The following is a 14,488-nucleotide window of genomic DNA, read 5'->3' as shown; positions in this document are numbered from 1 at the left end:
CATAAGTCGTATCCAATAAAATCTATTCCCTCCCAAAAGGGATAGTTCTTCTTTTACATAGTCAACATTTGTCCAAAACCCTCTTCGAAACCGTAGAGGCAAAAGAGCAAGAGATGATCAACATCTTCCACACCATTTCAACATAAGAAACATGAAGGGGAGACCAAGATCTGCTAGTGTAGAAAAAAAGCTTGATTGGAAGACAGTTAGAAAGAGCTCCCCAAATAGAAAAAATGTGACGGGGATGTGGCCTTTAAATCACACAATATTGAGCCAAGGAGATACAGGCCCACGAGATCTGACGAGGCCCCAGGCTTAAGAGGAACTGAAGATGCCAATAGAGGAAGTGAGCCAAACGAACCACATCAACACTAGTTCTCAGCCCAACAAGGAGGGGAGGCAAGTCATTCCAAATGGTGGATAGAACCGGGGCAGAGAAAGAAGGGAGAGCCCACTCTCCATGAGAAATAATAGAGGCTACAAGGGATTGCTTATAAATACTCGAAGAATAGATGGATCTTACACTCCCAATCATGGTTTGAGGTATCGGTATTGGTCGAGACCGATCTTGATATCGATTCGATCCAACTGTACAAATAAGGGTAAAAATGTAAAAAAAATAGTTTTTTTTTATAAGAAAACAGGGACAAAGTATCATATTTGCCGAGTTTGGGTAATCCTAATCCATATTGGTTGATTCGATCCCGATCCGATCCAGCCGATACCGAGATCACGAACCATGCTCTCAACAAATAAAAGAACACACATTGGATGTCAGTTATCAAGCCAAAGAGAAGTAGATACACCATGAACAATCTTAGGGGAGATGGCCTTGAGTACTATAGGCCTGAGGATCAGAATCTACCTTCAAACCCCCTAAAAAAAAAGATTTTGGATGAAACGGTCCAGATCGGCCTATTTGAGTCGGATACCAACTCCCGGTCCAGGATCAGCTGACCTGACAGATCCGATTTTGATTCTGAGAACGCTACCCTTTTTCTTTTGACCAATGATGAGTAGGTAGTCGGTGGGAAGACTGAAAAAAATGCGGTTTTAGTTATTTTTTATCCTTCTTTTGTCCCTCTCCCTCTACTCTCGTTTAAATAGTCTTCTCCTCCTCTCTGTCTTCGCGCTAGTCTTGTTTTCAGAAACCCTAGAAGACAAGTGACATTCTCTCTCTATTCAAACAAGAAATTGTGAATTCTGCAATGTGCACAGATTAAGTTCAATACCCCGTTAATTTCCAGGATTTCTTATTGAGCTTTCCTGTTTTTCCCCTTTCCTCTGTATCGTCCATCGTCGTTCTTCGTCGAATTCTGAAAATTTTTGGTAGACCTATAAAGGACTTGAATATATTTTTATAAATTTGACATATTGGTCCTTCTCTTTAAAATTTTTTGAGAAACAAGGTCTGATTTTGTTTTCCTTAGCTATCATTCGCTGGAAAATTCAGTAGCTTTGGCTGGAATTCTTGGCTTAAGAAGATTAATTCTTGGTGGTTAGAGGTTGCCTTTGATGCGTCTGGCATTTTGAAGATTTCACTTCTTTTCACGTTCTTATCATTTGAGAGGAATGCTTGATTCATGTTTGCTTTGTGATGGAGAACAATAGTGAAACTGGGGATGATCAAGGATCGGGATGGTTCGAAGTGAGAAAGGTTTTGCCCTTTTCTTCTTTTCTCTCTCTAATGATTTTATAGTTGTTATCATCGGGCATTGTTCTTACATTTAGATTAGACGGAGGTTTGGAGCGATGGTGATGGAACAAAAGTAAAACAAAAAGACTGAAGCCAACTTAAAACCAGGGTGGAATTTTGAAGTTCACAGTGATACCTGTAGCGGGCAGGCAGGGATATCCCCTTCTAGTCGTTTCGTTTAACTAATCTGCATCTACCTGTCTCCGTATGACTAATGATATGATTGTTCGGGAAAAGTGATTCTTCACCTGTGTTTTTTTTTTTTATAATGTAAGATGTTTGGGCTTTGGTATACTCAATCCATTTCATTAGTTCAGACCCCTCATAATTTGAAGCCAACATGGTGATCAATCTGCCCCAGAATGTCTAAATATGAACTGTTGGACCTCTCATCCCTGACAGTCTTTATCTAATGTTTTTTCTTATTAATCTAATCCTAGAAAATTCAATACAATAGCTTGATTGGTTGTAATATCTCAACCTAATGTCCCATACAATTATGTAAAAAAAGCCATGAGGTGGCCTGATCGATTCCATTCGTTTGATTGAATGCAACATCTGTTTCTTATCCTGAAGTTAGTGATGTCAAAACAAATCATGGCTATCTTGAAACAACCTTCACTGCAAACATCAACCCATAGATGCCAGATTTTGGAAACGTACCTCCTAACTCATTCATGCTTCTAGATTATAATGGGAGTCTGGTTGGAATTACTATAGCTTTTCACTGCTACATGCCAAGTTATTCTATTTACACATCCATCCAGTGTAAGTTGTCCCTTGCCCACCTGCTTCTGCTGGGTCCTAGTTTTTTGCTTTAGTTTTTTTAGATTTCATTACTTTAACATATTTGTATGTGTCTGTGGTTAGTCTTATGGTCGGCAATCAATTATTGGTCTTTCTGCAATTTTGTGATTTTGAAAGTATAGTTTATTTGTTTTTGAGTATTTCCATTTCTCTTTTTCCTTGTTATTTTATTATGATCTTCAAGAAACCATGTATTTATTTTTTTGAAAACATTTCAGAGTTGTCCCATTTAGTAAAGATATTATATGCAAAGTATCAGCACCATTATTAATTTATTCTGTTTTCTGTACTTTTTTGTCCAGAAGCATAGAACTGGTTCCAAGCTCTCTATACAAAATTTGGTGGGGGGAATTTCAAGCAAAAGCCCTTCTAATTCTCTGCGCAGTCGGTCCTTCCCAAATGAAAAGAACGGAAATTCACAGGCCAACAGGAAATCTCAACCTTCCAAAGCTGGGGCTGATTTGGCATCACATTTGCAGGTTGGTCATGGGAATTCTTTTTTGGTGGCCGAAGAAGCAGAGAAAGCTGGCAAATGTGTTGCTAAACATAGGGTTAATCAAGATTTGGAGCATCCCAACTCGTCTCCCGTTAGACTTAGACCCATTAGTGGTGCAGGTTTGGAGAGTGGAACCGAATGTGTTAAAAAAGTTACTCAGGAGGAAAAGGTGGATATAGTGCCCAAAATCAAGTGGGGCGATTTAGAAGATGATGCTTTGGTACTGCATTGCCACAATGCTGATCAAACTAAAATAAAATTTGGTGATATTGGGGATGATACCATAGTGGGTTCTAGAAAGGCTGTGAATTCCAATGATTCATTGCCATGTGTCCCTTCATGTACTGATTCTCAGGAGGAGAAACGGGTGGTAACACTTCTATGTTCAAATCATGTTCCTGATCAGTTGAATTCATTGGTTTCAAGGGATGAATCAGCTGAGGAGAATCATAAAGAGGCGGTAGAGATATCCTCTAAAGGTATGGGTATGCCAGATTTAGTTGAAAATTCGGAGGAGATTAACCATGATACCTTCGGACTCGTTAGTAATGACTCTGCTAATGTTGTGCGGTTGAACAATCCAGCTAGTCAAAACTGTGGTGTTGAAGAGTTTCCAACCCCTAGGTCTGTTGAAGTTCTGAAAGACAAATCTTATGATGGTGCTTTAGACATTTCTGAATTACCACCTTTAAATGAAATTTCAAGTACTGATCTGGGTGTTCAAGTTTCACTTTCACTTCCAATCCAAACTATTAGTCCTGAAGCTCCCAGTGATGTTTTAATAACAGCTGCTGCAGAAGAATGTAGAGCGTCACAATGTGGTACACTAAATGGGGATTTACCGAAGATTGAGATAATGACCACTTTAGAAGAGGGTGAATCAGGTGAAAGCAAAGAAAGATTTAGGCAACGGCTTTGGTGCTTTCTCTTTGAGAATCTTAACAGAGCCATAGATGAACTTTATCTTCTTTGTGAATTGGAATGTGATTTGGAGCAGATGAAAGAGGCCATTCTTGTTCTTGAAGAGGCTGCATCTGATTTTAATGAACTAAATTCCAGAGTGGAAGGATTTGAGAGTGTAAAAAGATCTTCGTCAATGTGTTCGATGCAAGTGAACATGAAGATGGACCACCGCAGGCCACATGCTCTCTCCTGGGAGGTCAGCATACTTACAAGACTCTTGCCTTTATATCTGCAAACTAGAATGTTAATATTTTTTCCTTATTAACTACAAAAATGAAAACTTCTAGATGTTGTCATGTTGATTCTTTTCTGAGTTTTTGCAACTAAATACAGTAATTTTGGGGGCTATTATCATAAACATTGTTAAATTGTTAGTTGCATGTGCACATGCATCAAAAGGAGGATATAAATTGTTACTTGTCAAAAGGAAAAGAGAAAAAAGAAGATACTTATTGAAAAAGAGACCTACAATCTAGGAAGGAGGCAATTGTCTAATGGCAATGGTTCAATCACTTAAATTGAATAATTGGTTGAACCGGTTCAATTTATGAACAAAAACACCAAAATTAAACTAAGTATGGAACTAAAACAACTAATACCGTATGCAACCTAATTACCCATATTTTAGGCCCATAAAAGTGGTCTATTACGTAAAAAAACCCATGGGATCAAAGACCTAACATGTATATAACCCAACCCTAGACATTCTTAATAGAACAAGCTTATTTTGGTGATGAATCTGCATCACCCTAACAGTGGACAGGCCAAAAGCCAAGAGACCCCGGAGTTGGAAAGCCCTATTTGAGTTTGCTATGAGCCCACCCACATACAATTGGCAAAATAAGAAGAGAATGGCAATTCGATCAAAGTTTTAGTAGATTCTAACGGTTAGATTTGGCTGGGCAGAATTCTCACGAAAATCACCTTGCATGTGACCTTTTAGAAGAGAAGAAGAATAGTTGCAGGTTTGAGGGTTCTAATGGGGATCTATGGTATTAATGGTGGATGAGGAAAGTAGTAATGATTGAGTATTGGCAATGGGAATGGATGGGGTTGGGTTTAGAGGATTAGGAGAAGAAGGGTGATTGCTGAAACTGTAAAGTACTTACTTGAACACTGATCTTCAATGGCAGCAGCTTTGAAGATAAACAATGGGGTCTCCCGATCTACAAGATGCAAGGAGATAAGTAGCAGCCCTCCCGTTCTACAAGATGCAAGGAGTCGATTGGAGATCCACCAATCCCTTCACTTTGATATTACTCACAAGGCAACTTTGATATTACTCACAAGGCACACTCACGATGGAGCAAAGGCAACAACAAAGGCAGCAAGCATAAAGCTGAGTTTTTATTAATCAAATCCGTCTTCAATACTTGGCCCCCTTACAACCTTATATAAAAGACTCAAAATTAGACTCCTACACTAAAAAAGAAAGGCCTAACCCAATCTTTAACCTATTAGCTAACTTAAACTAACTAAGAAATTGAAATAGACTCAAAATAGAGTCTTAATCCAGCCCAACTTAAATACTTAAAAGAAAACCTATAAAATCACTTAAAATGAACCACTGGTTCAAACCAGCTTTGGACCGGTTCAATTAAAAACATGAAAATAAACTAAGTATAGGGCTAATCCCGTATGCAACCTATGTATCCATATTTTAGGCCCATTAAAGTGGTCTATTACATAGAAAACCTTTGGGATCAAAGGCCCAACATATATGTATCCCAACCCTAGACTTATTTCTAAAGAAATAAGCCCATTTCGATGATGAATCTGCATCAACTAATTGAAGGATATAAGTAAGTTAGAGGTAAAGGTAGGGGTAATATCAGTAAGAAGTCTAAAGGGATTAAACTTTAAAGATATCGAAAAAGGGTCGGGAATGGTTCATCTTCTACCTGAAGACGTAACCAGGAGGCAGAAAACCAGGAGCTCTTTGGATGAGAGAACTCCCTCTAGAGAACACCAACCGAAATGAGATTTCAAGCGAAGGATTTTACTTCAATTTCCTACCAAATGAATGCAGGCCATAGCGGCTCCATCAATCAACAACTGAAATATATTTAAATCACTGAAAGTATAGCTAGTGGTACATACAGGTTCAGACCTGAAACCCAACTCAAATCTCCCAATAATGGATGACTTGGGAACCGAAATTGGAGGGCTTGAGTCGCCTATACCAAGGCACTTTGATACAGGAGCAATTCCTTGGACTGGCCCAAACCCGTTGGGGAGCCCAGATGGAGATGAACCTAGTCCAAATTTAGTTTTGGCCCAATAGGATATTATAGTTTATTTATTTATTTATATTTTTGTTTGGGTTTATCTTTATCTTATAATCTTTTTCAGATTTACTTAGGCTTGAGTTCCTTTCCATTTTAGTTTTAGAATTTGATTTAGAGTTTTGTTTCAGTTTTAGAGTCTAGTTAGGAGTCTTTATTTCCCTCTTTAAATACAAAGTTGTAATCAATGAAAGTTTCAGATTTGACTGAATGAAATCTGGGTTTTTTGTTTTTTAAATTGTTACCCGAGTTGTACAAAAGATAGCTGTTTGTGTGACCTTCTTCTATGCTTCTCTCTTCTGCTTTCCATTACTGTTAACCTACCCTGTTCTAGGTGATAGTGCAGCCCCATATGCAAGTGATTGTTTTCCTTTGTATACAATTTAATTCGCCTAATATTTTGGGAGTGAATCACCCTTCCCTAGGCGATTCAAGCCCCACTTTCCTTGCCCCAATCAGTCCCACTACCATGAGATTCATGGTCTATAAATAGGTTAGTTCTAAGCGTACTGTTATCTGCAATTTCAAGTAGCTTTATTTATGGATCGAGTGCTGTTTTGCTGGGCTATCACTTGGGTTTCATAGGGCTAGGGTATATAATGGTTGTCCCAAAATCTCAGTTCCATTGAACTCTGATGAGTGAGAACCAACCTTGGAGGTCAAGTGTTAGAACTTACAGCTCCTATCCAAACAAAGATCTCCACACTTTTATTCACGGCTGCCTCCCAAGCATTGACCAATGACCCTGGGTCCTACTGATCACTATTGACTAGATGGAAACTCAAATGACTTGAGATGGACATACCTTTGTACCATAAGGAAGCATTTGTACTATCTGGGTCAAAACAGTAGTTGTAGAGTATTTCAAACAACCACCTGGACTTCTCTAACTCTCCTTCCAGTAATCAGATATTCAGATGTTTATTGTATTTGTAGCGGGATTATCACCACACTTCCACCATGAGTTTCAATAACCTAAAATTTAGTTTAATTAGGTGCTTGGAATACACTGACTTCAGTACTGTAATAAGCATCCATTCATGTTTATTTTATCTTATTTTATTTCATTCTCAGTTTCTTTTTCAGCTGTCAGTCATGCATGTGTTGAAGGTTCCCAGGTGCAGATGGTTGTGGGCTGAGGTTTATTGGTGCACTTCTAATAAACTAATCATTAAATGGGTTAGATTGTACTGGAATGTTCTTGCAAGAGTAAAAATAAATAATGACTCAAATATGTTCTCCATGCTTTGAGAGTTATGGATGATGGACATCACGATTACGGGCAACCGTGCATCACTGAGGCAACTTTAATGCAAGTTCCACTGTCTGAAACTTAGCCTAGCTAGGTGTCTGTGTCTGAAGAAGCCGATTTGAAGACTGTTGGAACTTGGAAGTATTCCTTCATGTTTACATTGTCCTGTTTTACATGTGCTGCATGTTTTTTTGAAATTTATTCTTACTGGCGGTAAATCTTGGATGGTCTCTGGTGCAGATGGATAATGGGCATGGGGGTTACTCACTTACTTGCTGTCTTTGAATTTCTAATAAATTAATTAATGTACTCAATTCTATTGGAATCTGATGACAATGTTTGCTACAAAATCCCAAGTGCAGGTTCGAAGAATGACATCATCACCTCACAGAGCTGAAATACTGTCTTCATCTCTTGATGCTTTCAAGAAAATTCAACAGGAAAGAGCTAGCATTTGCCCAGATCTTGATGCAAGAGGCTTGGGAACTGGGTATCCAAATTCTGATCATGTTTCGGCTGTTGATTCGAGGAAGTCATCTCAGAGAAATAATGTATTAGTATATGGCAAAGAATCAGTAATAAAATTAAGGAAGCAGAATGCAATTTTGGATCTTGGTCAGGGCATCTTGAATGGAGAAAAGAGGAATTTTGTGGAAGGCGGCCAGTCAAGCAAAGCATATTCAGAGCAAAATGGACGCATGCCTCTGCAGAGATCCACTCCTGATGAAGCATCTCGGGTATCTTTGAAGGATGGCCCTGCTGCTTCTGGAGTGGAGAAGTCAGTTCTCAAAAAGGATAAATTGTCGATGGAAAGTAAGGTTGAGAAAAATTCGAAATCTGTGGATTCCATCAAAAGACAAATTCCACCTGACAAAGAGAAGGCAAAGGACAAGAGAAACATGGCATGTTGGAAATCCATGGATGCTTGGAAGGAGAGAAGGAATTGGGAGGATATCCTTGCATCTCCACTGCGTAGCTATTCCCGTGTTTCACATTCACCAGGCATGAGCAGGAAAAGTGTGGAACGTGCACGGGTTTTGCGTGATAAACTAATGTCTCCGGAAAAGAAAAAGAAGAATGCTTTGGATTTGAAAAAGGAAGCGGAAGAAAAGCATACACGGGCAATGAGGATTAGAAGTGAGTTGGAGAACGAGAGAGTGCAAAGACTGCAGCGTACATCAGAGAAATTAAACCGTGTTAACGAATGGCAGGCAGTCCGCAGCATGAAGTTGCGGGAGGGAATGTATGCTCGCCACCAGCGTAGTGAATCACGGCACGAGGCTTATCTGGCTGAAGTTGTGCGAAGAGCTGGTGATGAAAGCAGTAAAGTCAATGAGGTCCGCTTCATTACTTCACTAAATGAAGAGAATAAAAAGCTTATGCTCCGACAGAAACTTCAAGGTTCAGAACTTAGGAGAGCTGAAAAGCTTCTGGTGATGAAGAGTAAACAGAAAGAGGATATGGCGAGGGAAGAAGCAGTGGTAGAACGTAGGAAACTCCTTGAAGCTGAAAAGCTGCAGCGACTTGCTGAGACACAGCGGAAGAAGGAAGAAGCTCAAATAAGAAGAGAAGAGGAACGCAAGGCCTCAAGTGCAGCACGTGAAGCAAAAGCCATAGAACAACAACGAAGAAAGGAATCCAGAGCCAAAGCCCAACAAGAGGAAGCTGAACTCTTAGCCCAAAAATTAGCAGAAAGACTTAGTGAAAGTGAACACCGTAGAAAGTTCTATCTAGAGCAAATACGGGAGAGAGCTTCAATGGATTTCAGAGACCAGTCATTGCCTTCACTACGCCGCTCTGCAAACAAGGAGGTCCAGGGTAGATTCGCATCAACCAACAATGATGAAGATTACCAAGTGAATAGCATTTCAGGTGTAGGAGGTCCTGCTCCGGGGACTGGCAATGCTGCACTGCAGCATTCTTTGAAGCGAAGGATTAAAAAAATTCGACAAAGACTGATGGCTCTTAAATATGAACTCCCTGAGCCTCCAGTTGGTGCTGAAAGTGCAGGTATTGGATATAGATCTGTATTGGGAACTGCACGGGCTAAAATTGGGAGATGGCTTCAGGAACTTCAAAGACTTAGGCAGGCCAGAAAGGAAGGGGCTGGAAGTATAGGATTAATAGTTGGAGACATAATCAAGGTATTTTGGATCCTGGACTTTCTGAATGTAAAATGTTAATCTGCGCATGGACGATGATAGTGTTTCATATTGTTCTTGATCACAACTGGTTTCTCTCAATCTGAATTTACAGATATTTGCATCCAATTAGAGGGGCTGTGTGTGTTTATCTTAATATAAATACATTTAGGAAAATTTTTGGATTGTTTCTTCCTCTAGCATTTAGATTGTTTCAATTCCACTCTCTGTTAGTGAATCTTTAGGATGGAAATAAACTAGACCATTCTATGTTAGTTTCTGATGGTGACATTAGAGAGTAGACATTGGCTGTCCCTTACAATATTTCTGGAGAACAGTGTCAGCTCAGATGGTCACCTTGCAGTTTCCATGTGTTAAGCTATCTATTTAACATGTGTGTAGCTTGTGGGTTATCATCCGAAGCTGATTGGTTTGGTTCCACATACCTGTTGACAGTTGGCATTCTTATATTTATGGTGATGTGTTTCTGTTCATTGACAGCTCGAACAGATAGAGTAATATTTGAACAGATAAATTAGTGAAGATCTGTATAAAATGGATTATTTATGTAAACATATTTAGTAATATTAAATAAGGTTCCCCAGTTGGTCATAATCTCTGTGATGTGGTTAGTATGTTAAAGAAAGATCATGACTTAGTGGATAACATGTCTTGTTCTTTTTTTGTTTCTTAAGCTTTGGATGTATTTTTTTTGTATTTTAACTATTTCTTTTTGAAATAGTTTTTGGAGGGAAAGGAAACTGAACTTCATGCATCTCGCCAAGCTGGATTGCTTGACTTTATTGCTTCTGCACTGCCTGCATCTCACACATCGAGGCCTGAAACATGCCAGGTGACTGTATACTTTTTAAGACTTCTGAGGGTGGTACTCTCCATTCCTGCAAACAGGAGTTATTTTCTTGCACAAAATCTGTTGCCTCCAATTATCCCGATGCTTTCTGCAGCTCTTGAGAACTATATCAAGATTGCAGCTTCGTTGAATGTTCCTGGAAGCACCAACCTGTCGACGAGCAAAATGTCAATGGAGAATTTTGAGTCCATCTCTGAAGTGTTAGAAGGCTATTTATGGACTGTTGCTATGATTATTGGTCATATCTCCTCTGATGAGCGACAACTTCAAATGCAGGATGGTTTACTGGAGCTTGTGATTTCTTATCAAGTTATTCACCATCTTCGAGATCTCTTCGCTCTGTATGATAGGCCTCAGATGGAAGGGTCTCCTTTTCCTTCATCTATTCTACTTAGTTTAAATCTTTTGGCAGTTTTAACATCCAGACCCAGGACCATTTCTTCTATCAATTGGGAATCTTTTCCATCTAAATTTGTGTCAGTGAATGAAACTCAGGGAGCTAAATTTGCAGAACCAACTGATCTTAGTATTTCCTCTGTAAATACCACTGATGAAGATAATAGATCCTTGCTAATTGCACCAAGTGTCAGCAAAGACATATCTTTATCGGATATGATGGAGGGCAGGCCATTAGATGAATCCTGTAAAATTAATAAGGTTGACGAGTCAGTATCTAGTGCCAGGGATCCTGATAAGGAGTTGACTGATACTACAATTGAATTGAATGATGTTAATTCAGCGGTAAAAATGCATGTGACAGATTTTTCATTTGAGTCCCAGAAAAGTCTATGCGAGGGGAATAACAAGTCCTTGCCTCTGAAGGTTGAAAAGAGCTCAAAGGATTTTGGTGATGAACAAAAGAATGAGAATATTCCGTCCTTAAAGCCACCTGCGGCGTTTCTTCTTTCTGCCATTACTGAGACAGGGTTAGTGAGCCTTCTGTCGCTATTAACAGCTGTCCTATTGCAGGCTAACAATAGGCTGTCCTCTGAGCAGGTAATTTTGCTGTCAGTTGTATTTGCATTGCTCTATGTTACTGAGTTCTCGTTTCTCATTGGTTCAATGCATTGCAAATCAGGAGTTTGTAGGCTATGCTAACTGTTGAAATAAATGTTCCTTGAGCACCTCAAACCGAGTTTGTAGGCTATGCTAACTGTATAAATAAACATTCCTTGAGCCCCTCAAACCACTGCTATTTGTCAATTCTTATAATTCATTAATGGTATGGATTTCTTCTTTCTTTGAGGAATAACCTCTGAAAATAATTTTGTTGATGCTAAGAATGAAGATGGTAGAATCAAGAATGGATTATAATGAAGGAAACCAATAAAACTGAAAGATTGTTCTAGCAATTTGAAGAATAGAGATTCTGCTAATCTCCTGATCATTTGTTTTTGTTCTTTTACCAAAGCATCTAGTCCACTTTCCTAGCATGAACTGTTTTGACCTGAGCTATATGAATATATCCTTTCTCTTTTAAAGAGTCGGAATATGTAACTAGGGCATGCTCCAAGATGGCAGTTCATTTTGGTTGTTGTATAGTTATGGTGCATTTGGGGGAGTACAAAAACAGGATGTTCCAAGATAGACTTTCCTAGTTCAGAAGATCATGGATAATGTGGTTCAGGCTGCTTACTTGGTGATTACTCTAAATTATTATTTGAGATCCATGCGGGTTATGTTATTATGTTGGGATCTCAGATTATTAGCCCTCATGAGCATGGACAACTTTCAGGACATTGTCTCCCCTTCCTGAGGGCTTTATTAAGCTCCACTTTGATGGATGTGTGACATGTGTCCTACGGAATCTTGGGTTCATCTGCACTTTAGAACATACATGCAGAGCTATTCAAGTTTTTTAAAGGCCTATTTGGGGGAGGATATTCTACCTGAGCAATCAAGACATTATCATCTGGGTTCATGTTGGCTCCATATCTTGAAACCAAGCATTATAAAGGGGAATGTCATTGTTGATTCCTTGGAGTCTTGCTTCAATTTTGTTGGCTTCCCTTGAGTGCTTTAAAGCATTCGTGCTAATTGTGGATGTACAGTTTCATTGCTTAAACTCCAGAACTGCCACTGTGTTTGTTTGTTTGTTTGTTTGGGATTTATTATCTTTTGGTCAAGTTGAATGAGCCATGTTTTATTTCAGGCCTCATATGTTCTTCCATCAAATTTCGAAGAAGTAGCAACTGGAGTATTAAAGGTGCTGAACAATCTGACACTTTTGGATATTACTCTTATGCAGAGAATGCTAGTAAGTCGTTCTTTCTTTGATTTTGTCATCTCGGAGAGGTGGAATAGTTCTTGGTATTCGCTTTATTCTCTTTGATGTTTTTTATCATCAGCAACATAAGTCTTTTAACATCTCTCAACTGTGTCATCGACTCCCACATGAATTGTGTACAGGCTAGACCAGACCTGAAAATGGAGTTCTTCCACTTAATGAGTTTCCTACTTACTCATTGCACAAGCAAGTGGAAACTAGCTACAGATCAGGTATTATTTGTACCTTTCTGCGTTTCCATACTACAGTGATTTGCTTAAGTCTGAGTTTTCTATTTAATATTCAATGGACAAAAATCTTCACATAAAAATTTATGTCCATGCATTAGGCTGGTGCATTTTCATGTACTATGGCTATTTGTCTAAACTCTTTCTTCTTTGTGCTTGATGGATGGAATAAAACTTTCGGTCCTTCTGAATCTTAATAGCATTTGTTAGCATTACTTAGAAATACCTGTGTGCATATTATGACTTTAATTAGGTGGGTTTACTTCTTCTTGAATCCCTACTTCTTCTGGCTTACTTTGCTCTGTTCCATCCTGGAAATCAAGCAGTCCTTCGATGGGGTAAGAGCCCAACAATCCTTCACAAGGTCAGTTTAACATTTATATGATTCCATCCTGTTAGATACTCAAAGAGATTCAATTGAGCATGACTAACCTGTTCTCCTGGGATGAAACAGGTCTGTGATCTTCCATTTGGATTCTTCAGTGACCCTGAGTTGATGCCCATCTTGGCTGGTACACTAGTGGCTGCCTGCTATGGGTGTGAACAGAACAAGGGTGTAGTTCAGCAGGAACTCAGTACAGATATGTTGTTATCTTTGCTCAGATCATGCAAAAGTGCATCGCCTACAACGCAATCTGATTCTTCACCCCCGGACTCTTCCTTGATGGATGATTCATGTGAGAGAAATCTGTCTGGCTCAGAACCTAAAAAGCTTCAAGCTGACGGCCCTGTAAGGTCAAGCCGTAGCAACCCAAGAAGCACTCGTGTTTCTTCAGGGAAGGGCAACATTGTGGGCAATTTTACTAGAATAGGTAAGGTGAAAAATCAGAGGGATGCTAAACCAATGAAAAAATTTGAAGAGTGGCCTCTCAAGCACAATCGTCAGGCATCTGAACCTTCCTTCACTTTGTTGTTGCACCATCGATTCCCTAGTAGCTTTATTGATCGGGCAGAGGAATTCTTCTCAGAAGGGATACCAAATGTGCAAGATGAATGATCAAGCTAATAAAACAAGGTTCCGTGGTTTAATATCATATCGTCATAAAACTCTTGGTTTCTGGAGAAAATTTCTTTTGATATGATTGTTGTTACCTATAGCAGATGTGGTAACAGATCCTGAGTTCGCATTCTGCATGGGAATCCTGCTAAGATCTAAAATGGATCAGTTTTGAATTCTGCTACCATTCATGTAAATAAGAGATATCGTCACCGCTAGGTGATTTTTTTTTAAGGTGGTGACAGATGAAGGAACGAATCCCCCAATATGCTTTCTTCTGAGAGTACTGCTAAGAAGCTGAAATGGACTCGTTTTGATTTCTGCTGCCATTCATGTACATAAGAGATATCATCAGAGCTAGATGATTTCTTACGAAGTCGGTGACAGATGAAAACTCGTGAAATTTTTGAACCATTCCAATCCTATATTCTCCAAGCAGACATCAGAACCATATTTCTATAATCAA

At 39.1% G+C, this 14,488-nt stretch overlaps 1 protein-coding gene across 2 annotated transcripts; it reads left to right on the top strand.

Annotated features, from left to right (window-relative positions):
• Positions 1–1,378: 1,378 nt before the first annotated feature.
• On the top strand, positions 1,379–14,205 carry LOC122654625. 2 transcript variants are annotated; one of them, XM_043848798.1, is made up of 8 exons: positions 1,379–1,657; positions 2,806–4,158; positions 7,862–9,643; positions 10,383–11,507; positions 12,664–12,768; positions 12,921–13,010; positions 13,279–13,389; positions 13,480–14,205. In XM_043848798.1, the coding sequence occupies exons 1-8, from the start codon at positions 1,598–1,600 to the stop codon at positions 14,020–14,022; spliced, it is 5,169 nt and encodes a 1,722-aa protein (XP_043704733.1). In that variant the 5' UTR covers positions 1,379–1,597; the 3' UTR covers positions 14,023–14,205. The 2 variants fall into 2 exon arrangements, with proteins under 2 accessions (XP_043704733.1, XP_043704734.1); XM_043848799.1 differs by lacking the exons at positions 13,279–13,389; positions 13,480–14,205 and having other exon boundaries at positions 12,860–12,999.
• Positions 14,206–14,488: the final 283 nt, after the last annotated feature.

This window comes from Telopea speciosissima, chromosome 3 (assembly GCF_018873765.1).
Source record: "Telopea speciosissima isolate NSW1024214 ecotype Mountain lineage chromosome 3, Tspe_v1, whole genome shotgun sequence".
In the NCBI taxonomy this organism is placed as follows: domain Eukaryota; kingdom Viridiplantae; phylum Streptophyta; class Magnoliopsida; order Proteales; family Proteaceae; genus Telopea; species Telopea speciosissima.
Note: the sequence above shows the minus strand (reverse complement) of the source record. Positions and strands in the feature narration are given on the sequence as shown.

Bases quoted from the DNA above. Each gene is read 5' to 3' on its own strand.
- LOC122654625 (XM_043848798.1), top strand. From the start codon at position 1,598: ATGGAGAACAATAGTGAAACTGGGGATGATCAAGGATCGGGATGGTTC. The intron at 1,658-2,805 runs GTTTTGCCCTTT...TTTTTTGTCCAG, and splicing joins GATGGTTCGAAGTGAGAAAG to AAGCATAGAACTGGTTCCAA. The intron at 11,508-12,663 runs GTAATTTTGCTG...GTTTTATTTCAG, and splicing joins ATAGGCTGTCCTCTGAGCAG to GCCTCATATGTTCTTCCATC.